The 25,319-nt window shown below is 45.2% G+C and overlaps 1 protein-coding gene across 11 annotated transcripts in view; it reads left to right on the top strand.

The window, feature by feature from the left end:
- MAP7D3 (MAP7 domain containing 3) overlaps window positions 1-24,567 on the top strand; it is a 120,947-nt gene extending 96,380 nt beyond the window's left edge. For all 11 annotated transcript variants that reach the window (XM_069746997.1, XM_069746996.1, XM_069746994.1 and 8 more), the window contains 2 exons: window positions 16,440-16,726; window positions 20,255-24,567. In XM_069746997.1, the coding sequence (XP_069603098.1) occupies window positions 16,440-16,726; window positions 20,255-20,262 (295 nt within the window). In that variant the 3' untranslated portion in view covers window positions 20,263-24,567. The remainder of the gene's footprint in view (window positions 1-16,439; window positions 16,727-20,254) is intronic.
- Window positions 24,568-25,319: the final 752 nt, after the last annotated feature.

Genomic DNA, 25,319 nt, shown 5'->3' with positions numbered 1-25,319 from the left:
CGGCACGCGACTAATCAGAACCCGGGACGTAATTCCCAGGTCCTAAAGGCGCGCATTTTAAACAAAGAAGCCTCCCGGTTAGCAGCATGATGTCCAGGGGCCGCCGGAGAGGTGAGCATATCAATATTTTTTATTTTAATTCTTTATTTTACACATCCCTATGGATCCCAGGGCCTGAAGGAGAGTTTCCTCTCCTTCAGACCCTGGGAACCATGAGAATACCTTCCGATACTTGATGTCCCATTTACTTGTATTGGTATCGGATATCGGTATCAGCGATATCCGATATTTTTCGGGTATCGGCCGATACCGATACTTTCAAGTATCGGACGGTATCGCTCAACACTAGAGTTAACCCTTTCACCCGGCCTGCAGGGACGCGATCTTTCCATGACGCCACATAGGCGTCATGGGTCGGATTGGCACCGACTTTCATGACGCCTACGTGGCGTCAAAGGTCGGGAAGGGGTTAAGGGGTGTTTAGCTACTTTCTTGTCATTTGTATATGGCTACCACTGCGCCCACAATGCTGGAAGTAGGAGACAAGTGGCACATAGGAGTGGTGGATAGGCGAGTATGCACTTCTTGCTATTTAAGGCCATGCGTAAACTACAAGAAAGGCATGAAGACATCTTTAATCTTGAAGTAAACGCTAGCCTGCTGGAGTCTGCGGAGCACATCTGCGTAGCTTACACTAACATTTTCCTGTCCATCTAAAGCATAAAGCCGCAGGATTGTACTATCTCTATTTTCTGATTTTCGGAGTGGGTCTGACACTTATTGATTTGGTTGTTTGAGGCAAGATATTTTTTTTTTTTATTTAAATAGATTTTTATTAACAATATAAAGAAGAACATCCAGATGCCATTAACATTGCATTATGTCACATACACATTTTCTTATTTTCTTATTTCAATACACCCCAACATTACCCCAACTACCCCCCTCCCCCCTAAGACAGCTCATACCCAATCTACACCCCATTGAGGCCTTTCCTGCCTCGTGTAGTTTATCCTTATCCAGGTCTTAAGAAACTCGACGTCTATACTCCTCAATCCAATTCAAGCCAAGGAGACCACATCTTATTATACATTTCTATTCTCCCCCTTTTTTTGTACACCCCCTTTTCCAATTTTAAACCATGTTGAACATATTGGAGAAATTCCCTTCTCACAGGTGGTTCCGCATTTATCCAATTTCGTGCTATTACTTTCCTGGCCATGTAGAGTAGCCTAGCGATTGCAATCTTCCAAGTATTGTCAACTCCAATTTCTTCCACATATCCCAGCACGCATACCATCGGGTCTCTAAGAACTCTGCACTTATACGCTACTTCAACCCGGCTCAAAACCACCACCCAAAAAGCAGCTAGCCTAGGACACGTCCACATCATATGATATATTCCTGCATTCTCACTCGCACACCTCGGGCACTCAGAGTTGGCACGCAATCCCGCTTTGTATAGCACTTCCGGAGATTTATATACTCTATGCAGAATATATAACTGCGAGAGTCTATATGGTTCACTCAAGGATAGTCGCGGAACCCACTCCATCACCGATTCCCAGGTTTCATTCTCCATCGGCCCTACTTCCCTCTCCCACTTAGCTCTCGCCTTTATAGGGAAATCTAGCAAAAACGGATGCATAAGGTCCTTGTACAGAGTAGAAATAACTCCCCTTGTAGTACCCTCACCACACACATACTCCAACACAATATCCTCTTGAACTCTGATATCAACCTTCTTCTTCTGAGCTCTAAAGGCATGTCTCATCTGCGCGTACTGATATATCCCTGTGGATCGCAGCCCAAATTCTACCTGCAATTGAGAAAAGGACTTCAATGCTTGCTGCTGAATTATCTGGTGAACAAAACAAATTCCCTTATTCTGCCATTCCATCAATCCCCCCAAAGCCTCAAATTCCTTTAAATTGCTATTAGACCATATCGGTGTGAATTTAGTCAACCCTGTAACCCCACGAATCTGCCTTAGTCTATTCCATAGTTTACGAATCAGGAACAGGGTTGGGTATACTTTCCCCAAAGCGCCCAAAGAGCCATCTTCCAAACACCTAGCCATCGGTCGTCGGTCCGTCACCTCTTCCATTAGATGTTGTACTGCACTGGATGACGCCCCTCGCGCCCAGCCCTTCAAATGCTGGCTCTGTGCCGCAAGGAAGTATATTTCCGGGTTGGGCAAAGCCAAACCACCATCCTCCTTAGGTCGCTGAAGCGTCTCCAGGCTAATACGTGGATATTGTCTTCCCCATATCAAACTTCTAAAGAGAGCATTAATCTGCCTGAACTTCCCCCGAGGGATCCAAATTGGTGCGTTATGTAGAACATATAGAATTTTAGGCATCAGGACCATTTTAATAAGGTTCACCCTACCGACGACCGATAGATGTAGTTTATTCCAGGCATCTACCTTCGCCTTGAGTACTCCCATAACAGGAGCCAAATTCCTCTGTAGGTACTCCGCAATTGGCACCGAAACATATATTCCAAGGTATTTAAATTTAGAAACCACCTGTAACCTTTCATCACCAACATCCTCACTCACATTCTCACCTACGTCATCCACCCTAAAAAGAACCGACTTATCCCAATTAATTGTCAATCCCGACACAGTACCAAATCTCTCAACAATTTCAATGGCCCCTCTTAGTGAATCGTCTGGATCTGCCAGGAACAGCAAAACATCATCCGCGTATAACGCTATTTTTTCCTCTATTTTCCCATACCTAAACCCAGGGACCCTATCAGACTGCCGAATCTTAGCAGCAAGAGGTTCTACAGCCAGCGCGAACAGGAGGGGTGAGAGCGGGCATCCCTGCCTAGTACCCCTAGCCAGCCCTATAGGTCGAGACAGCTCCCCGTTCACTCTAATTCTAGCCGACGGTGATGAATACAGCAGCTGTATCCAGGCCACAAACTGCGGACCAAACCCCATACATTCCAACACCTGCCAGAGATATCCCCACTCAACACTGTCAAACGCCTTATGCGCATCTAGCGATACAATCACTCTTCGACCACCGTTATCAGACTCTACCTGCATATTTATAAATAATCTCCGCAAATTAATCGCCGTGGATCTGTCAGGCATAAAGCCAGATTGGTCCGAATGCACCAGACTCGTAATAACACTAGAGAGTCGGAGAGCCAACACCTTGGCCAGAAGCTTGACATCAATAATTAGTAAAGAAATTGGGCGGTACGACTCCGGTTTCCCCAAGTCCTTATCCTTCTTTGGAATAACCACTATTATGGCCTCTCTCATAGAGGCTGGCAAGCGCCCACAGTACCTAGCTTCCTCCAGTACCATTTTTAATCTAGGAATCAACACTTCTGCCAACCCTTTATAGATCTCAGCGGGTAGCCCATCGACCCCAGGCGCCTTCCCATTAGCCATAGACATCAATGCACGACTCAATTCCTCCTCAGTGATAGGGGCCTCAAGGCTCTCCCTATCTGCCTCATTCAGTCTCGGCAAATCCAGACCTTTCAAGAAAGTCAGTGTGTCCTCGACCGATTCACCAGCCCGAGAGGAATACAAATCTGCATAGAAGTCCGCGAAAGCTCTCAAGATTTCAGGCGTTTCCGTTATTCTACCTCCACTTGCAGATTCCAAAGAGTGTATATATGAAGAACCTCTCTGAGCAGCAGCCACTACCGACAGCATATGACCCACTGTTTCTCCCTCCTGGTAAAACAACACCCTTTGGAAATCCCGCTTCCTCTCAGCTTTGCCTAGCAGAATTTTTTCCAAATGATTTTGTGCGTTTTTCATCCTTCTCTCTGCCTCAGGGGTTCCCAGTGTGGCCATCCCATCTTCTGCTTCCTTCAACTCCTCAACTGCCGCTTTTTCTGCCTCTCTCGTCCTCCGCTTACACCTACTAATGCCCCTAAACAGTAGTCCCCTCAGGTACGCCTTCATTGCATCCCAAATTGTAAGAACGTCGGTACTTCCATCATTTAAAAGAAAAAATTCCTTCACCTCCCGTCCTATACTTTCCAACTCAATGCTCTGTAACCAATTAGGATGAATCTTCCATTCTCTCCCACTTAGCAAGCGAGCCCCCTCCAATCTAACTTCTACTTCAATTGGACTATAGTCCGACAAGGCCCTTGGCAGATATCTCACCTCCCCAACCAGTGTGTCCAAAATCCTGTTACCCAGAGCCATATCCTAGAGAGCGTGGCATGCGCTGGCGAATAACATGAGTACCCTCTCTCCCCAATATGTCTAACCCTCCAAAGATCAATCATACCTATCTCCTGTATATAGGTGCCAAATGTTGTTATATGTCCCTCCGACCTATTCTGAGTATTCTTATTTTTGTCCCAATAATCATCACAGATGTTGTTTAGATCTCCGATAATTATTAACGGTGTCGGTCCCCATCTTTCCACTCGCTCCATTACTTCTCTGATTTTCCTGCTAGAGTAGGGAGGCGGAATATACATCTTGGCAACACACAACATCACTCCATACAGTATACACCGTATTAGTACGTACTGCCCATCCACATCCACACATACCTTCACCTCCTCATACTGAACTCCCGCTGGAACCAAGATTGAGACTCCTCTTGCGTACGTGGAGAAGGTAGAATGGTAACCCTTCTGAATCCACCGTCTATTCAGAACATCCACCTTTTCCCTTACCAAATGCGTCTCCAGCAAGCATATCATCGAGGCCCGTTGATCTCTTGCATATTGCAAACACGCTGCACGTCTGGATTTCTCCCCTAGGCCTCTCACATTCCAGCTCAAAATTTTAAAACGGGTCCCCATCACTTGACTCATCTTTACTAAAAGTATCATCATTTTTGAGCACAAGCTGTCCAACTACCCTCCCCCCCCCCCCTCCCAACTCCCCCTCCCACCCATCCCCCCCTCACATCTAACCTTTCCACCTCTTTTCAAGAGTGGGGCATCATCGCCCATAGCGAACACTCCGTTTGGCATTACCTTCCCAACCTTCCTCCCACCACTGTACATAACAGGATTTCAGACATTTTGAAAAATAACATGTCTCAAAATATTTCAAACACAGAATTATTTACACACGCAAGAAACCTGCATACACTTATAATATGCCGCTTACCCTTCCTCCCTCCTTCCCAGCATCCATTACACCATCCCTTTAACTTTAACTGAATATAATCCAGCTCCCTTCTTCACCACCCATACCCCCTGGTTTGTCAATCACATGACTCTATGCCCCTTGACAAATAAGTGACCAAAATCAGACTCTTCCCACAGTTTGTCTCCTTTTCCTTTCAGCTTTTTAGCATTAACCCCTTTCTGCCATTAGACGTACTATTCCGTCCATGTGGAGTGGGCTTTACTTCCCACGGATGGAATAGTACGTCATGGGCGATCGGCCGCGCTCACGTGGGGAGCGCGGCCGGTTTTCAGCTGCTTATCGCAGCTGACATCCGGCACTATGTGCCAGGAGCGGTCACGGACCGCCCCCGGCACATTAACCCCCGGCACACCGCGATCAAACATGATCGCGATGTGCCGGCGGTGCAGGGAAGCATCGCGCAGGGAGGGGGCTCCCTGCGGGCTTCCCTGAGACCCCCGCAGCAACGCGATGTGATCGCGTTGCTCTGGGGGTCTCCTACCTCCCTCCCTGCAGAAAGTCCCGGATCCAAGATGGCCGCGGATCCGGGTCCTGCAGGGAGGGAGGTGGCTTACCAAGTGCCTGCTCAGAGCAGGCACTTGGTAACGCTGCAGAGCTGTTTGACAGATCGGTGATCTGTCAGAGTGCTGTGCAAACTGGCAGATGACCGATCTGTATTGTTCCCCCCTGGGACAAAGTAAAAAAGTTAAAAAAATTTTTTACAAGTGTGTAAAAAAAAAAATCCTAAATAATGAAAAAAAATATATATATTATTCCCATAAATACATTTCTTTATCTAAATAAAAAAAACAAAACAATAAAAGTACACATATTTAGTATCGCCGCGTCCGTAACGACCCGACCTATAAAGCTGTCCCACTAGTTAACCCCTTCAGTAAACACCGTAAGAAAAAAAAAAAAAAACGAGACAAAAAACAATGCTTTATTATCATACCGCCGAACAAAAAGTGGAGTAACACGCGATCAAAAAGACAGATATAAATAATCATGGTACCGCTGAAAGCGTCATCTTGTCCCGCAAAAAACGAGCCGCCATACAGCAACATCAGCAAAAAAATAAAAAAGTTATAGTCCTCAGAATAAAGCGATGCAAAAATAATTATTTTTTCTATAAAATAGTTTTTATTGTATAGAAGCGCCAAAACATTAAAAAAATGATATAAATGAGGTGTCGCTGTAATCGTACTGACCCGAAGAATAAAACTGCTTTATCAATTTTACCAAACACGGAACGGTATAAACGCCTCCCCCAAAAGAAATTCATGAATAGCTGTTTTTTGGTAATTCTGCCATACAAAAATCGGAATAAAAAGCAATCAAAAAATGTCACGTGCCCGAAAATGTTACCAATAAAAACGTCAACTCGTCCCGCAAAAAACAAGACCTCACATGATTCTGTGGACCAAAATATGGAAAAATTATAGCTCTCAAAATGTGGTAACACAAAAAATATTTTTTGCAATAAAAAGCGTCTTTCAGTGTGTGACGGCTGCCAATCATAAAAATCCGCTAAAAAACCCGCTATAAAAGTAAATCAAACCCCCCTTCATCACCCCCTTAGTTAGGGAAAAATAAAAAAAAATTAAAAAAATGTATTTATTTCCATTTTCCCATTAGGGTTAGGGCTAGGGTTAGGGTTAGGGCTAGGGTTAGGGCTAGGGTTAGGGCTAGGGCTAGGGTTAGGGTTAGGGTTAGGGCTAGGGTTAGGGCTAGGGTTAAGGCTAGGGCTAGGGTTAAGGCTACAGTTAGGGCTGGGGCTAAAGTTAGGGTTTGGATTACATTTGCGGTTGGGATTAGGGTTAGGGGTGTGTCTGGGTTAGAGGTGTGGTTACGGTTACCGTTGGAATTAGAGTTAGGGGTGTGTTTGGATTAGGGTTTCAGTTATAATTTGGGGGTTTCCACTGTTTAGACACATCAGGGGCTCTCCAAACGCGACATGGCGTCCGATCTCAATTCCAGCCAATTCTGCGTTGAAAAAGTAAAACAGTGCTCCTTCCCTTCCGAGCTCTCCCGTGTGTCCAAACAGGAGTTTACCCCAACATATGGGGTATCAGCGTACTCAGGACAAATTGGACAACAACTTTTGGGGTCCAATTTCTCCTGTTACCCTCGAGAAAATACAAAACTGGAGGCTAAAAAATAATTTTGGGGGGAATTTTTTTTTTTTTTTTCACGGCTCTGCGTTAGAAACTGTAGTGAAACACTTGGGGGCTCAAAGTTCTCACAACATATCTAGATAAGTTCCTTGGGGGGTCTAGTTTCCAATATGGGGTCACTTGTGGGGGGTTTCTACTGTTTAGGTACATTAGGGGCTCTGCAAACGCAATGTGACGCCTGCAGACCATTCCATCTAAGTCTGTATTCCAAATGGCGCTCCTTCCCTTCCGAGCCCTCCCATGCGCCCAAACGGTGGTTCCCCCCACATATGGGGTATCAGCGCAGTCAGGACAAATTGCACAACAACTTTTGGGGTCCAATTTCTCCTGTTACCCTTGGGAAAATACAAAACTGGGGACTAAAAAATAATTATTTTTTTTTAAATTCGTTTATTAATTCCAGAATAAACTGCACAATACACACGTTTGCATTTGTCATTATTAGTAACAGTATGAAATACAGATAGGGGTCATGCATTATTATATCTAAAAGTATTACAAAAGTGACAAACTGTGTATGTTAAATCACTGACGTCTTATAAATCACCTAGTATACAACATTTAACTACATTAACTTAACAATAGCAATAATGCGCCGCCAAAGGAAAATTAATACAGATTTCACCCCGTAAGTGATGCCCCCCAAACCACGAGCCCAACCTCCACATAGTAGCCAAGCTAATGAGGATTATAAAGTATTATAAGAGGAGTTCCATCTACCCCAAATCTTTTCAAATTTGCCTGGGCATCCTCTGTTTTGATATAGTGTACGCTCATACGGGATAATCGAATTCACCAGATCAACCCAGGCTCTGAGAGACGGGCAAGAACCACCCATCCATCGTAATGCTAACACCTTTCGTGCCATAAAAAGTGACTCTCGTAGAAATATTCCAGTGCAATGATCCCAAGCTTCCGCATCCCACACCCCAAATAAGCAGATCAGTGGTTCAAGTGGGACAGGGATCAGTAATAAGGATGTTAAAAAAGACGTCACCTCACTCCAATACTGACGAATAACAGGGCATTTCCAAATCATGTGGATGAAATCCGCATCACCCGAATGGCACCTCAAGCAATCCGACGAGTGGAAGCGGCCCATTTTAAAAAGCCGTACCGGGGTCAAATAAGACTGATGCAGAATATATAATTGAGTCATTTTATTATTAATTGAGGGAGAGACTTTAGTTGGGGACTCCAAAATATCCTCCCATTCTTCTCCCGATACATCAGGAAGAAGTCCCTCCCACTTCCCTTTGACGGAATTTATAGTAGACCCATCTCCCATGGACAACAAATAAGTATATAAGGAGGAAATAAGTCCTTGAGGGCCCTGTGAGTTGAGAATACCTATCAAAGGTAAGGATGAAATAGCTCGATCCCCACCCATACTCCGCATATGTGATTGAAAGGCTGATCTTAGCTGTAAATAACGGAAGAACTGAGACCTCGGAACACTGTGGGTATTCTGTAATTGTACAAAGGATGCAAAGACCCCCTGGTTATATACATCTCTCACCGAGAGAACACCATGCGAGATCCAAAAATTAGTGGATGGATGGTTCAACAGTCCCGGAAAGTAACTATTATTCCATAGAGGCATTTCAGCCACTACATCTAGAAATCCAGTAACTTTTTTAATTTGTCTCCATATTGATCGTGCCAGCCGGTGCAACTGCAGCAAACGGGGGGCATTAACTTTCTCTAGTTCTAGAAACCCCAGTGGACAATCAGCCCGGGCACCATGGAGCAAATGGCTCTCCGAGTTAGGCAGGGAATTATTAGGCATCCATTTATTTATCGCCTTGGCCTGGCCGGCGAGATAATATAAGTAGAAATCTGGCAAAGCCGCCCCACCCCCCTGCTTCGGCCTCTGTAATGTCGACAATTTAAGTTTGGGCCTAGTTTTCCCCCATATAAAGGATGTAACCAGGGAGTTTAACCTTGCGAAGAAGTGTTTGGGTATGGGCACGGCACTGTGCTGAAGGCAATAGTTAAGCTTAGGGAGCAGTATCATTTTAATTAGATTAATTCGGCCGGCAACCGAGAGCGGGAGTTTGTTCCAGGTTGTAAATTTAATTCTAACCAAATCTAATAGTGGGTAGATATTAAGTTGCAGATCTAATTGGCTGTATTTGGACATGTGAATACCTAAATATTTGAAACTGGATACAATGGGGAGCGGCGAGAGAGTTTCGAGGCAGGGTGCCTGGGTATGTGAGAGAGGGAACAAGGCAGATTTATCCCAGTTTATATATAGCCCTGAAAATTTACTGAACTTATCTATAGTCGCAATCACCTGTGGTAACGTTTCCTCTACTTTGTCCATAAATATCACCATATCGTCAGCATAGAGACCGATGGTATCCACTCGATCCGCAATATTTATTCCCTTAATACCATCAGAGGTTCTTATGCGTATTGCCAAGGCCTCTATTGCCAAGGCGAAGAGGGCCGGGGATAGAGGACATCCCTGGCGAGTTCCCCTATAAAGGGAAAAGGGCTCAGAAATGGTATTATTCACAACTATACGTGCCCTGGGCTTCCTATATAGTATATCTATCCCTCTTAGAAATTTGTCCCCAAAACCGTATTTCCTCAGACACGCAGATAGAAAGGGCCATTCGAGAGAGTCGAAAGCCTTGGCTGTATCTAACGATGCTAGTGCCCAGTTATTATCTGTTTCTAGGGAGCTATACTGAATCACTGATTGAACCCGTCTAATATTGATGGAGTTGCTTTTTCCAGGCATGAAGCCAGTCTGGTCAGGGTGTATAAGGTCTGATATGATTGCGTTCAGTCTAGTAGCCAGAATTTTAGTAAAGATTTTATAATCCACATTTACCAACGATATAGGACGATATGACCCACATTCCAGAGGATCCTTCCCCTCTTTCCTGAGCATAACAATATTTGCATCATAAAATGTTTCGGGCACAGGTCCTCCCTCCCATATTTCCCGAAGTACCTTCAATAAGAGTGGTGCCAGTTGATCACAGTATTTCTTGTAAAACTCAATAGGAAACCCATCCGGCCCAGGGGCCTTCCCAGTGGCCATATCCGCCATAGCATGTTCTACTTCCTCCATGGTAAATTCAGCGTCCATATAGGCCCGCTGGGTTGGACTCAACAAAGGAAACACTATATCTGATAGATAATCCAGACACTCAAAGACATCAAGACCACTACCAGATTTATACAGCGTCTCATAGTAATCATGAAAACACTGAAGTATCTTATCCGTGGAGGACACCAATGTGCCATCAAGTGTGCGGATTTGTAGTATAGTATTGGAGGTATTATGTTGGCGTACTAAGAAGGCAACGAGTGTGCTAGCCTGGTTCCCTAGCTCGAAGTAGGATTGACGGGTAAAGAATAATTTGCGTTTTGACTTGGTGTCTGCATGTTGAACATATAACCTCTGAGAAGCAAGCCACTCAGCCCTGTTACCACTAGTTTGACTAGATATATAGGCAGCCTCCGAGTCTTTCAGCCGCTGCTCTATCTCATCATCTTCCCTCGCCGTCACCCTTTTAATGTAGGAAATTGTGGAGGACAAACACCCCCTTAAATAGGCTTTTAGAGTATCCCAAAACAAGCCAAGATTTTGGGGTTCCGGGTGAGTTGAATTAAAACAATTCAGCTGGTCAACCGTTCTATCATTAGAGTCCATTAATTTTAACCAAAAGGGGTTCAACTTCCAGGGCATATTATTATATGATTGGCCATATTTAAGTTTGAGGATAACCGGACTGTGGTCCGAAATCCCTCTACTGCCATGCTCAACACCATCCACCCACAGTGCCAAATTACTAGAACCGAATATGTAATCTATGCGAGATAAAGATTGCCTAGTGGATGAGTGGCAGGTATATCCTTTAGTCTCTGGGTGACGCACTCTCCACAAATCCAGCCATCCACTACCACCCATAAACAACGCCAGTTGGGAGGGGGGCCAAGACCGGGGATTCCCAATTGTCGCGTCATCTAATCTCAATCTGTCCAGGGACCCATCCATGACTAGGTTAAAATCTCCCATACAAATAACACTAGCATCAGGATAATTTAAGGAGAAACCCAATGCCATACGAAGGATCGAAGTACCAGCGGGGGCAGGGGGATTATAGATACATAATATCACATATTCTCGCGAGTTGATAAATGCATGCACAAAGACAAAGCGACCCTCCGGATCCCGCCGTGCCTCCCTGGCCTCCCATCTAACATCTCTATGTATTAACAGAGAAACCCCTCTCGAGTAGCTGGTGTGGAATGCGTGAAGAGACCACTGCACCCACGGTTTTTTTGTATATCGAGCTGTGTCTCTAGTCAGATGTGTCTCCACCAGTGCCACAATGTGTGGGCGATACCGTCTAATCTGCGAGAATACTTTAATTTTCTTCCGGGGGGTTTTGATACCTCGTATATTCCAGGTCATAAATATGATCTCAGATCCCATATTGATACTTAAAAGAAAGGAAGATGTGAAGTAGTACTCGGGTCCGGTTCAGAGGCACCAAACAAGGCTTAAAAATAGTGTTAGCGGCAACCATACACATTGAACAATCAAAACTAATACAAAAAACAACCCAACATAATGTAACTTTAACAGTAGAGAAGTACAATCCTGCACTCCTGTGATCAAATAGAAAAGGGGATACCCTCACTGACTCCAGCGTCCGGTATTATTAATAAGCTCAGCACCCACACGAAGAGCTCCTTTTTCCCCCATATTGCCATTGGACAGAAGAAACCGATTAGGAGTCATTTACAGTGGACACCTTGTAGGACCGCAACCATTCAGTGACCTCCGCCGGGTCCGTAAAGAATAAGGAGGAACCATCATGGACAATACGTAGTCGAGCAGGATAAAGCATGGCGTAGATAATATTTTTATCCCGTAGTTGTTTCTTAATTTCCATAAACCGCGCCCGCTGCTTCTGAAGCTCCATTGAGAAATCCGGGAAAATTGATATGGTAGCATTGTTGAATTTAATAGGACCCTTCTGTCGCGCCAAGCGGAGAATAGCATCCCTATCCCTGCAGTTGAGGAGGCGCGCCAAAAAAGGTCTAGGCGGAGTTCCAGGGGGGAGAGGTCTCGCTGGGACCCTATGGGCCCTCTCCACCGAGAATGTTGAGGAGAATCCATTTCCCAGAGAGGTTTTAAGCCAGTCTTCCAAAAATTGTTCAGGTTGCTGACCCTCCGAGCGCTCTGGCAGGCCAATAATTCGAATGTTATTGCGGCGCAGCCTATTCTCCAGGTCATCTGCCTTTTGTTTCCAGGCGTTTATGGAACCGGCGACTTTTTTCAGAGTAGTCTCCATAGGGGTGATAGTATCCTCCACATGGGACACTCGTGTTTCAACCTCTGAAATGCGTCCTCTCATGGCCTGCATATCATGCCGCAGACGACCCACTTCAGTGTGCACGTCCTCTATCTTTTCAGTAAGGGACGATCTAGTGAGGGATATAGCCTGCATTAATTGCTCAGATGCTTGCTTAAGGGTCAGTTCCTCTTCTTGCTCTCCCTCCTCAATATCATCGGAGGGGCGATTTTTACGCTGGGCCGGCGTAGAATTATTCCTGAGAGTACGTACATTATCAGGGGGATCCTCCCTGGAGTATTTCCTCAATTTCTCAGCAGCCCCTGCCCCCTTGGAGTAATACATGGTGGGCAGCAGAAGGAGCCACACAAGTCAGCGGGCACAGGACATAGGGCTGTTTTTTTAGAGAAAAAAGGGCCACAAAACAAGCAGCTGGCGTAAGGAGAGTTGTAAAAAGTATTAAATGTAGCCTGAGGTGTTATATATCAGGACAGGCCCACAGCCACCACAGGAGGACGAGCAGGGAGGGGGTTAATCCCTCCAAAGTTATGGCGCCAGTGAAAGAGATGTCTATCTGGCAGGGGGGGGCGCAGGGCCCAATCTTTCAGGGCACACACACCACGCCGCCCCTGTATATCCCGGGTTATCTGTTCACCTCTTGAGCAGCACCGTTAAAGTAATGAAGAGCGCCTCTTCCCTCACTGTTAGGGCGTGCGCACTGGTAATGGCCGCCGTCCCCTGCAGCCACTGCCGCCCGTCCCGGAGCTCTCAGCCCCTGCACTCCTATGCCACACAGCGTTCACCGCCGAAGAGCGCAGCCCCACCGAGTCCACCAGAGGAGAAGCCGGGTGTCAGAAGAGGCCAGTGCCGCGTCTTGTCCCGCCGGAGCGCGTTCTCCAAGATGGCCGCCGCTGCACAGGTACCCTCCGTCCGCCCAGACCACTCACGGATTCCAAGTCCCGGGTCCTTACTGCAGCCTTTTGGGGAGGTCACCTGACTCCCGGGGGTCCCAGGCGCCAGTGCCAGCCGATACCGCTGGCAAATAAGGGGTCTTAATGGCAGGATACAATCAGGATGGCCGGAGCTCTCACGAGGCACGTCTTTCCTCCTCAGTTACATAGCCACGCCCCCCTAAAAAATAATTTTTGTGGGAAAAAATTTTTGTTTTATTTTTACGGCTCTGCATTATAAACTTCTGTGAAGCTCTTGGTGGGTCAAAGTGCTCACCACACATCTAGATAAGTTCCTTAGGGGGTCTACTTTCCAAAATGGTGTCACTTGTGGAGGGTTTCAATGTTTAGGCACATCAGTGGCTCTCCAAACGCAACATGGCGTCTTATCTCAATTCCTGTCAATTTTGCATTGAAAGGTCAAACGGCGCTCCTTCCCTTCCGAGCTCTCCCATGCGCCCAAACAGTGGTTTACCCCCACATATGGGGTATCAGCGTACTCAGGACAAATTGTGCAACAACTTTTTGGTTCCAATTGTCGGGGTCGTCACGACAATACCCTTCCTTCACCAGTCATTCCAAATCAAGATAAAGGCAGTGGTACCAGAGCGAAGAATGAGTCAGACAAAATCTGGTTCAAACTCAGCAACTGCCCGTATGTCTACAAAGTGTAGTAACGTCTCAGCAACTGAACCGTTTATTTCATATACATAACATTATATAGTCCATTGGGGGAAGGTGTGCAGAGGGCAGGGTTAGGCGGGGTTTAAGCAATGTATCTAGTATTCAGTCCCTCTGATTGGCTATGACATCATCTGATGAATCTTCCTTTGTCCACATCTTGTTAAGTTTCCATTTCTCCAGAAACGATACTTTAGCTTCAGAAACGAAAGTAGATTCTTGGCAAGTACAAAAACTAAGGCAAAAGTGAATACTGGCAGCCATCTTAAATACAGTTAAATTTGCATTTAGCAAGCAAAGGGGAAAAACTTATTGTTTCACAGCATAAGAATATATAAAAGTACAAAAGAGTATAAAAACATTTATTTTTACCTTGACACAATTTCTTCTCTTACCATTGGGAAAATAAAAAATTGGGGGCGAAAAGATAATTTTTGTGAAAAAGAATGATTTTTTATTTTTACGGTTCTGCATTATAAACTTCTGTGAAGCACTTGGTGGGTCAAAGTGCTCACCACACCTCTAGATAAGTTCCTTAGGGGGTCTACTTTCCAAAATGGTGTCACTTGTGGGGGGTTTCAATGTTTAGGCACATCAGGGGCTCTCCAAACACAACATGGCGTCCCATCTCAATTCTAGTCAATTTTGCATTAAAAAGTCAAATGGCGCTCCTTCGCTTCCAAGATCTGTCATGCGCCCAAACAGTGGTTTACCTCCACTTATGGGGTATTGGCGTACTCAGGACAAATTGTACAACAAGGTTTGGGGTCCATTTTCTCCTGTAACCCTTGGTAAAATAAAACAAATTGGAGCTGAAGTAAATTTTTTGTGAAAAAAAGATAAATGTTAATTTTTATTTAAACATTCCAAAAATTCCTGTGAAACACCTGAAGGGTTAATAAACTTCCTGAATATGGTTTTGAGAACCTTGAGGGGTGTAGTTTTTAGAATGGTGTCACACTTGGGTATTTTCTATCATATAGACCCCTCAAAATGACTTCAAATGAGATGTGGTCCCTAAAATAAAATGGTGTTGTAAAAATGAGAAATTGCTGGTCAACTTTTAACCCTTATAACTCCCTAACAAAAAAAAAATTTGGTTCCAAAATTGTGCTGATGTAAAGTAGACATGTGGGAAATGTTACTTATTAAGTATTTTGTGTGACATATCTCTGTGATTTAATTGCATAAAAATTCAAAGTTGGAAAATTGCGAAATTTTCAAAATTTTCGCCATATTTCCGTTTTTTTCACAAATAAACACAGGTAATATCAAAGAAATTTTACCACTATCGTGAAGTACAATATGTCACGAGAAAACAATGTCAGAATCACCGGGATCCGTTGAAGCGTTCCAGAGTTATAACCTCATAAAGGGACAGTGGTCAGAATTGTAAAAATTGGCCCGGTCCATAACATGCAAACCACCCTTGGGGGTAAAGGGGTTAATATCGATCCACTGGGTAGCTTCCTCCGGCTTCTGAAAAAAATGAATTTTATCAAACGCCACCACCCTCAGTCTTGCTGGAAACATCATGGAATACTGCACTCCCAGCTCTCTCAGCCGTCTCTTGATACCCGTGAACATCATCCGTTGTTTCTGCACCAAAGTAGAATAGTCTGGGTATATAGCAATCTTTTGGCCTTCAACTGTCAGATCCGTCATGTCTCTGGCCTTCCTCAGGATAATGTCTCTGTCTCTATAATTTAGAATTTTGGCGAGCATGGTACGGGGATTCGCTCCAGGGACAGGTGGTTTCGGCGGGACCCTATGCGCTCTTTCTACCGCGAACACTTTTGTTAGCGCCATATCTCCAAATGTCTCTAACAGCCAGTTTTCAATGTACTCCGTTGGATTCCTCCCTTCAGCTTTTTCAGGGATGCCCACTATGCGGATATTATTTCTTCTGGACCTGTTCTCAAGGTCCTCATTTTTTGCCGCCAATTCAGCTATTGCTTGAGTGAACTTTTTCTCTGCTTTTTGCAGCTGCACTATATGGTCTTCTGCAGTGCTCACTCTCTCCTCTACCTCTTTGAGGCAAGATATTTACAGGATCTAGATGGCTGATCCAGAGTGCTGTTCCCTCTATCAGTCTCTGGTCTAAAAGAAGAGGATTGTAAATAAGTGTTCTAGATGTTTCCATGTCTAATATACTCATTTTGTCTCATTGCAGTCATGTATCGGATGACACGGCTATACTGAGCCACGATGATCTGCATCGTAATGAAGAGGATAACACGGGTGACAGTGTACCAAAGCTCAATGGCAAATCTGCTACATGGACGTTTGAGGAAATCATTGACTTGGGCATCCATTCCAAGACGACCAACCTGTCTGTTGATTCCATAGCTATGGACGGCTGTAATCAGGACCTCATCGACGCTGCTACGATTCCCCCAAAGTTAGCTTTTGAAGATGGACAAATGAATTCTTTGTCGGCAACCATTCAGACAGCTTCAGGTACATTGTTAGTGATGCATACACAGGAAATGCACTTTTAGTAATTAATGGACAATGGTTACTAATAAGAAGCTAAAAAAAAAATTGTTTGGATCTCCCTGAAATGTCCTTAAATCACAGGTTTTTGACATGAACACAATCATTTCATCTTGACCTATATTTTTCTCAGCTGAGGGTTTGCTACAATAGTATCTAATTCAGACAATCCTCTCATCTGAACAGACTTCTCTCCAGACTGATGCAGTCTCTTTATTCTGACACATTGTAGCAAACCCACAGGAAGGTAAAGAGAGGTCAGCTCACATAGAGGTAATAAGTATGAGGTTTGCACTCTTTATCTGGCCCGTCCACAAAATCCGCAGCTGCCAACACTCCCACCATTGCAGATGAGACTTTATGAAATCTCATCCACACTCTGCATTGAAAATTCACAGCAGAAATTGATTGGGGCTCCAGATTTGACGCGTGCAGCCAGTCTCTATATTCCGTGGAGACCACTATTTAAAGGGAAAGGGTGAAATCTGCTGTTAAACAGCGTCATTTCCACTGTAAATCAATACAACCTGCTATTAAGACTGGCACTGAGGGGCATGCTGGCGTCAGACGCTCCTGATTTGTGTCAGTGTCTGCTTGAATCAGTAGTTATTGATGAGCAGCTTACACTTTAGTGTGCGCCTCCCCACAAATCCTACCCCAGACCCTGCTAAGATTTGTGGTGTCATGAGTACCACCGCTTGTCAAGAATTCCCATTTCACCCTAGCTCTGCCCATTTCGGTGGAACTGGGGAGAAACTGCCGTGAAAACACCAGAAGTTGCAAAATGTAGGCATATGTCTGAGTTGCGCCTATATTTTGCGATTTTTCAAAGATGTTACAGCAGAATCGTGGTGTAAAAACTTGATGAATCTGGCTCATTGTTTCTAAATGCGATCCCAGTTTTGGGCTGATTAAGGCTATGTTCTCACTGCAGTCCTGGTTTCCTTAGGACTTTTTAGTCTTTTCCTAGCAGGTATGGCACCATTTGCAGCAGTGTTGTCATCATCCGTGTACCAGAGCCTCAGTCATCTCCCATTAAAGTTAAAGGGGTACCTGGGGCAACAATAAAAAAAGTGCACTGCCCCTGCCCTCAGAAACTATAAAGATGAGATGCCCAGTGCAGTTCTATTACCTTTGCAACACTTGTTATTCTGTATGATGGCAACTGCTCTTCCATGCTGCCCTCCTTCCGTTTGGGACAATACGTCAAGCACCAGTGTGCAGCTACCCCCTGTGAATAACAGCCAGCCTGACCAGAGGGGGCATGGCCTCACCCTCTGTTGTATGCAGAGAAACATCTAATATCAGGAGACTGACTGATAACAGCGTGGAGCTGCACACTGCTGTAATGTCCTAGATGGGAAGGGTGAGCAGTGAAGAGCAGCTCCTGTCACACCAGCACCCTGATAATGTCTCCTTTCCTGAGGTGAGTACTGCTCTCTGCTACCTGCAGTGAAGAACACATTATCAGGGGACTGGCTACCTGCAGTGAAGAACACATTATCAGGGGACTGGCTACCTGCAGTGAAGAAGACATAATCGGGACTGGCTACCTGCAGTGGAGAAGACATTATCAGGGGACTGGCTACCTGCAGTGAAGAACACATTATCAGGGGACTGGCTACCTGCAGTGAAGAAGACATAATCGGGACTGGCTACCTGCAGTGCAGAAGACATAATCAGGGGACTGACTACCTGCAGTGAAGAAGACATAATCAGGGGACTGGGCTACATGCAGTGAAGAAGACATAATCAGGACTGGCTACCTGCAGTGCAGAAGACATAATCAGGGGACTGACTACCTGCAGTGAAGAAGACATAATCAGGGGACTGGGCTACATGCAGTGGAGAAGACATAATCAGGGGACTGGCTACCTGCAGTGAAAAAGACATTATTAGGGGACTGGCTACCTGCAGTGAAGAACACATTATCAGGGGACTGGCTACCTGCAGTGAAGAAGACATAATCGGGACTGGCTACCTGCAGTGGAGAAGACATAATCAGGGGACTGGCTACCTGCAGTGAAGAAGACATAATCGGGACTGACTACCTGCAGTGCAGAAGACATAATCAGGGGACTGGCTACCTGCAGTGGAGAAGACATAATCAGGGGACTGACTATCTGCAGTGAAGAAGACATAATCAGGGGACTGGGCTACATGCAGTGAAGAAGACATAATCAGGTGACTGGCTACCTGCAGTGGAGAAGACATAATCAGGGGACTGGCTACCTGCAGTGGAGAAGACATAATCAGGGGACTGGGCTACATGCAGTGGAGAAGACATAATCAGGGGACTGGCTACCTGCAGTGAAAAAGACATTATTAGGGGACTGGCTACCTGCAGTGAAGAACACATTATCAGGGGACTGGCTACCTGCAGTGAAGAAGACATAATCGGGACTGGCTACCTGCAGTGGAGAAGACATAATCAGGGGACTGGCTACCTGCAGTGAAGAAGACATAATCGGGACTGACTACCTGCAGTGCAGAAGACATAATCAGGGGACTGGCTACCTGCAGTGGAGAAGACATAATCAGGGGACTGACTATCTGCAGTGAAGAAGACATAATCAGGGGACTGGGCTACATGCAGTGAAGAAGACATAATCAGGTGACTGGCTACCTGCAGTGGAGAAGACATAATCAGGGGACTGGCTACCTGCAGTGGAGAAGACATAATCAGGGGACTGGGCTACATGCAGTGAAGAAGACATAATCAGGTGACTGACTACCTGCAGTGAAGAAGACATAATCAGGGGACTGGCTACCTGCAGTGGAGAAGACATAATCAGGGGACTGGCTACCTGCAGTGGAGAAGACATAATCAGGGGACTGGGCTACATGCAGTGGAGAAGACATAATCAGGGGACTGGCTACCTGCAGTGAAAAAGACATTATTAGGGGACTGGCTAGTACTAGAAGCTGCGAAAGCAAGCCACGCTCCCTCATCCTGTGCTGCAGTGAACGAAAGAAACATCAGCCTGCTACTTCAGCTATGTGCAGGCCATGTCCCCTCACCTTGGACTGCAGACAGACACGGGGGCTGTTGTGACAGGAGCTGCTCTTCACTGCTCGCCCCACCATCTGGGCCATTGCAGTAGTGTGCAGCTCCCCACTGTTACTATCATCCAGTTTCCTGATAATAGTTGTTTCTCTGCAGAGATAGGGGATGAGGCCGTGCCCCCTGGCTGTTACAGCGGGGAGCTGCCCACTGGTGTGGGACGTAATGTCCCAGATGGGAAGGGGTAGGAGCGGATTGTCACACGGAATTACTAGTGTTCTAAAGGTAATAGAACTGCGCTGGGCATCTCATCTTTATAGTTTAAGGACAGGGACAGTAAAATAAATGTATCTCCCCGGAGTACCCCATTAATATCTTCACTGGTATCCATTTAAGAGCAGCTTTTCATTGTTGTCTTGGATTATTAGGTTATAATAGGCTTTATGTTTTAGACAATTAATTTAAATATTTTTTTCTTCTGCCCCCAGAGATGTGAGATCTGAGCAGCGCTCGTCCTGTTATTGCACTTCGCTCTCCAGTATTTAATGAAGCCTTGTCGTTAAAAGCTGCTACTTCAACATATTACATGAAGATGCAAATATCATCCAGCAAGAGAAGAAACAAAGGTTGCTCCATGACACTTGTTCAGGGAAACCACTTTGGTGGTATCACTTGTGATGTTGGGCAGTTACACAGGGTCTCAGATATATCGTTGTCCCTATTTTATTTCTAACTTTGACAGAACTTTACTTTTTGTAGTAAGTTATTGTTTCCTCATACCTGTCGAAATCTCAACATGACCATTATGTCATTAGGTTTTCTGTTCTAGCACTTGCAATGAAAAACTTGATTTAATGTTGGAAATAATGCCTTTAACGTGAGCATGTGAAAATTAACCCCTCAAGAGCTGAAATCTTTTACACTTTCAGCATCGTATTGGGATGTCTCTCATTAGTTAAGATGATACTTGGTAAGTTCGTCATTACTTGCATTCTTGGTTAATAACATTTGCTAATTGGGTCAGACTAGAGTTGGCGTTAATTTGCCTGATCTGTCCATCAGTCTCTAACCTGACTGCATCTGCGGCTCTTGTTTGGCTTAGCGGTGTCTGACCCAGGATCACGTGTTGTCACGCTGCAACAATGGTGTCGCTTCAGGCCGGCTAATCAAAAGTAGGTCCAGTGATGCTGTCAGATAAGAGGCAGTTCTCACGGCTCCCATCCATAGATCACTGATGAGGCTGATGGACTTGGTGGGTAGGGTTGGCAAGACTCTTCTGCACAGTGGCAGAGCCATGTTTGTGGGTAATGGTTTTGTCCAGGGTTAGAAGTAAGGATCTGCTTTTATACATGAACAATGCCAGTGTTTTACAAGAGCTATTTCAGCTAGCCCATGAGCATGCCACTGGTTTTTGGTGGGGATAAAACAGCCTTTTTTGTTGCTAAATGACGCTGAATTTTAAGATGTTGTCTATTATCCTTACGGTGGATCATAAATATCAGATCGGACGCCGGGCACATCTATCGATCAGCTGTTTGCAGATCTGCCTTGGCCGGAGGTGCACGGCCAGGACACACAGCTCCGTACTCGTTCCATAGCCCTTCTTGGACTTTGACACCCTAGAGACGTCAGTACACTGTGTAGGGGGCCATGATGTCCCTGCTCTGTATAGTGTGGTCTTCCCGTGGCTGCAGGGCCTGGTACAGCTATGTGTAGGCGCGGACCCCCAAAGGGCAGGTCATCAGTATCTGCTGGACAACCCCCTTACTCTCTCGGTATCACACATGTTGAAGTGATACCGCTGCCTCCAGATCTGTACGTAGGCTCCTTTCTACAATAATAGTTTGGTTCCTTAAATGTTTGCCATTGTGTAAAAGTGACGGGACCCCTCCTAACTTCTCACAGCTTTGCTCTTGTCGTGATTTTTTTAAAAAACATTTCATTTTTTTTTTCTATGTTTATACATTGATGTTACATGTGTAAGTATTATTTTATTGTGTACATAAACAGCAGTATTAGACAACTACTTGATTACTTGGAGGTTTCTGTTGGTATTTTACAGTGATTTCATTCGGAGCACTGCAAAGCCCGTTGTGATGATGGGGCTTCACACGCAGCCCGCCGAAACATTTCAGGCTACCGGATTAACTTCTACGGGCTGAGCGTTACACATATGGTTATTAGGATTAGATATGACCGCTCCACTGATTGACGCCTTTATGTCAGTGACATGTTCCCGGATTGGGGCTTAGGTTCCTTAGTAGCCCCCACTGTGCTGAGTACAAGGTCCCCAGTGTCCGCAGAGAAAAGTGGTCCGGCAGCACTATATGGATGTGTGTAAGGACTGGTCAGGTTTCATCATTTACCTTTCAGTTGTGCAATGGTTAAAATGTATCAGTCCTCAAAGAACTTCAGCTGCTTACTAGACAAAGGTGCTCCCGAGCCGCATAGTGTTTACTACCGGAGTGGAAGGATTGCACCCCTGGTGAGGTGCCGATAAAGGGTGTCCAGGATCTTGTTTTACATTGGCAGAGCCATTCGTTTTCTTGTTTCCAGTTGTGCCTGTGTTGCTGCAGCATTTCCACTAATCGCCTCGTAGATGGCATACATCTAGACTTGTGATCTATCCTGGTGGTTTACCACCCCCGATGTGTGTTTTGTCACTGGGCTCTCCTACAACATGTCAACCCGAAAATATAGACAACACATGCTCACGCGTCCTTAGCGTCTGCTAGGAGGTGTAGTATACAAGCTTTGCCGAAATCTAGGGTCTCGTGAGTGATTCCTATATATCCATGGAGGGTAGGTGCTAGTGTTTGTAGGAATTGTAGTTCACAGCTCACTACCGGAGCTCCGCTACACCCCCAAACTGATAGGCGAAGAACTACTGCGGCACGCAGACAGCGGAGCTGAAAGTATAAAAGACTCTGCATTGCCGTGCCTTGTTTACAATTCTTATATTCCTGGATAACCCTAAGACCATGTTCCCACATACCCCAAATGCTTTTTTTTGTGCAGAAAATCCGCTGCCTTTAACAATTCAAGCAAGGAGGATTGTGATTTCATGAAAACTCACGTTACTGTGCATTTAAAGCTTTCTCTTGACTTGTGCAATTTTTTTGTTTTTTTCCCCTATGCCCTTTGTAGCATGTAAACTGTCCCCAGTGCGCTGGTAGTGATGCAAGGTGCATCTCTAACACATTTTTTCATTAAAAACGGTTGTCTAACCATGTGCAAACAGCCCTTTATATAGATTGTACCTGCTTATTTAGTCATAGGGGTGTGCTTCATTTCATTCAGTCACGGTTGTCGCCGCCCTCGCAGCCTGAATGATGTTCCCGGGGTTGTGCCATTCACTCAAATCCGCTTTGAATATTCCCGCCTTTGCGCCATGATGAGTCGCCGGCCGCACAGTGAAGCTGGGTGCTACACACAACGTCAGTGCGCATCTGCGGGGAGCTGCTCGTCACAGCGCATCTGCGGGGAGCTGCTCATCACAGCGCGTGTGCGGGGAGCTGCTCATCACGGCGCATGTGAGGCTCCAGATTATAACTGCGCATGCGCGGCTCCATGATACACACTGCGCAAGATTTTTCAAGGCGGTTTTGAGTGACAATGGCATAACCCCGGGGACATCATTCAGACTGCGAGGGCGGCAACAACCGAGACAGAATGAAATGAAGCACACCCCTATGACTAAATGAGCAGGCACAATCTAACTATATAAAGGGCTGTTTGCACATGGTTAGACCGACACTTTTAATGAAAAAAAAACTTGTTAGTCATGCACATTGCATCACTACCAGCGCACTGGGGACAGTTTATTTGCTACAAAGGACATGACAGGTTCCCTTTAAATGCCGAATCCTAGTGTTTCTGTACTAAAAAATGCATGAACAAGAACACTTACAGATCTAGTGGTTGTTGCTATTGCAGATTTTGGTGTGGACGCCTGCAGAAAAAAATGCAGCATTGAATGAACATGTGAAAATGGCGGGAAGCTTTTAGCAGCCCATGAAGTGTGCACTGGGTTTCCATATGAATGTAGCAGCTCTCAGGGTGACACTTTCTCACAACCATTACCTGTTTGTAGCAAAGGAGATTGTGCGACTGGCTCAGGACCCCCTTACTCAGAACGCAGGCGGACACGTTATAGATCAAGTTCTAAAGCGATCCCTTTACATGTGGGAATATTCCAAGCAGAGAAAGTGGGAGAAATGTAAAGTCCCCGCCGCTGCCCTGAGAGTGTGGCAGCCTGCATTCTGCTGACAGCACCACAGGCGCAGGCTGGTATTAATGGCGGGGGGTGGCCTAGGAAATTATTAATGAAATAATCTTCCATGTAACGGGTGGTTATATAAAAGTTGCCCCATAGCCAATACTCCACATGATTTCTGCAATATCCCCCACACCGCCTGCACTATGTATGTAAGCGGGAGAATGGACAGGAGCCAGGAAAAGCTTTATTTAAGGAAAATGTGCAAGTTTCTCATCACTAAGACTCGTCATAGTTATAAGTTGGTTTTGGATGAAACATTTGCTCGCGAGAGGAGATTGGTTTAATTTGCTAAAATCTCCTTTAGTCTTAAGGTGTCATTGGCCTCCGCTTGGTAGCAGTTGTGACAGAGCAGTGCCTTAGATAAACTATATATATGTATTTTTGTATAAACACTGTTTAATTCTAGCAGAGACAATCTAACCCGTAAAATGCTTATTTTTCGTGTATGTTACTTGTTAATTTCCTAGTTCCGGCTCCTTCTGTACATATATGTGCACTGTTCAATAAACTTTACAAAGGATACAGCCTGTTTGTCTTCTATCACTGAAATGTTCCTATACACAACACTATTCACAACAAGTTCAGGGATGCGACTGCACAAAGTACAAGCGCTGCTCCGTCATGGGGAGATGGTAACAGAGCATCATTGGGGGGGGGGGTTCCTATGCTTTAATATATATACATATTTGTCATTGCACATATACACTGATCTGCACAAGCATGGGCCTAAGGACCTAGGCCCCAAATCATCAGGACCAGTGATGTTCCCTCTGGTCTTGATCAGGGGGCTTGCTGGAGTCGGACATGCCAGATTCTATAATAATAATTACGCACGCTTGTTAATGATTCGGGCACATCTTCAAGTCTGGGAGGCTCCGATCTCTACTACACAAGCACAGACTTACACTCATGGTTCACAGACCTGCAAGATTCAGGTTTATGCCTATCTATATCCACTCACTGCAGACCTGTGAATGAACATGTACATGCATGATCACTGTCAGAAGACTGCGGGATTGGAGAGGTGGCTAAAGTCTATTTAACCCATTCGCTGCTTTATTATCATAAATCTGCGAGAACCTTTCTATGTGTAGTACAAGTCTAGAACGTGCAAGCTCCTTCACCACTCCTCAGTTTGCATTTCTAGTGGAAAGCGCCATTTCGTTTTTCTTCTTAGGTTTAGAAAACAAGGTTACAAGGAAGGGATTTTACAGGGAGTACCAACTAGCTTCTTTTTAAGACTATTTGTAAAGTTGCAAAATTTCTTTTACACG

This window comes from Ranitomeya imitator, chromosome 2 (genome assembly GCF_032444005.1).
Source record: "Ranitomeya imitator isolate aRanImi1 chromosome 2, aRanImi1.pri, whole genome shotgun sequence".
In the NCBI taxonomy this organism is placed as follows: Eukaryota; Metazoa; Chordata; class Amphibia; order Anura; family Dendrobatidae; genus Ranitomeya; species Ranitomeya imitator.
The sequence above is the reverse complement of the archived record's forward strand: the minus strand, read 5'-3'. Positions and strand labels throughout refer to the sequence as shown.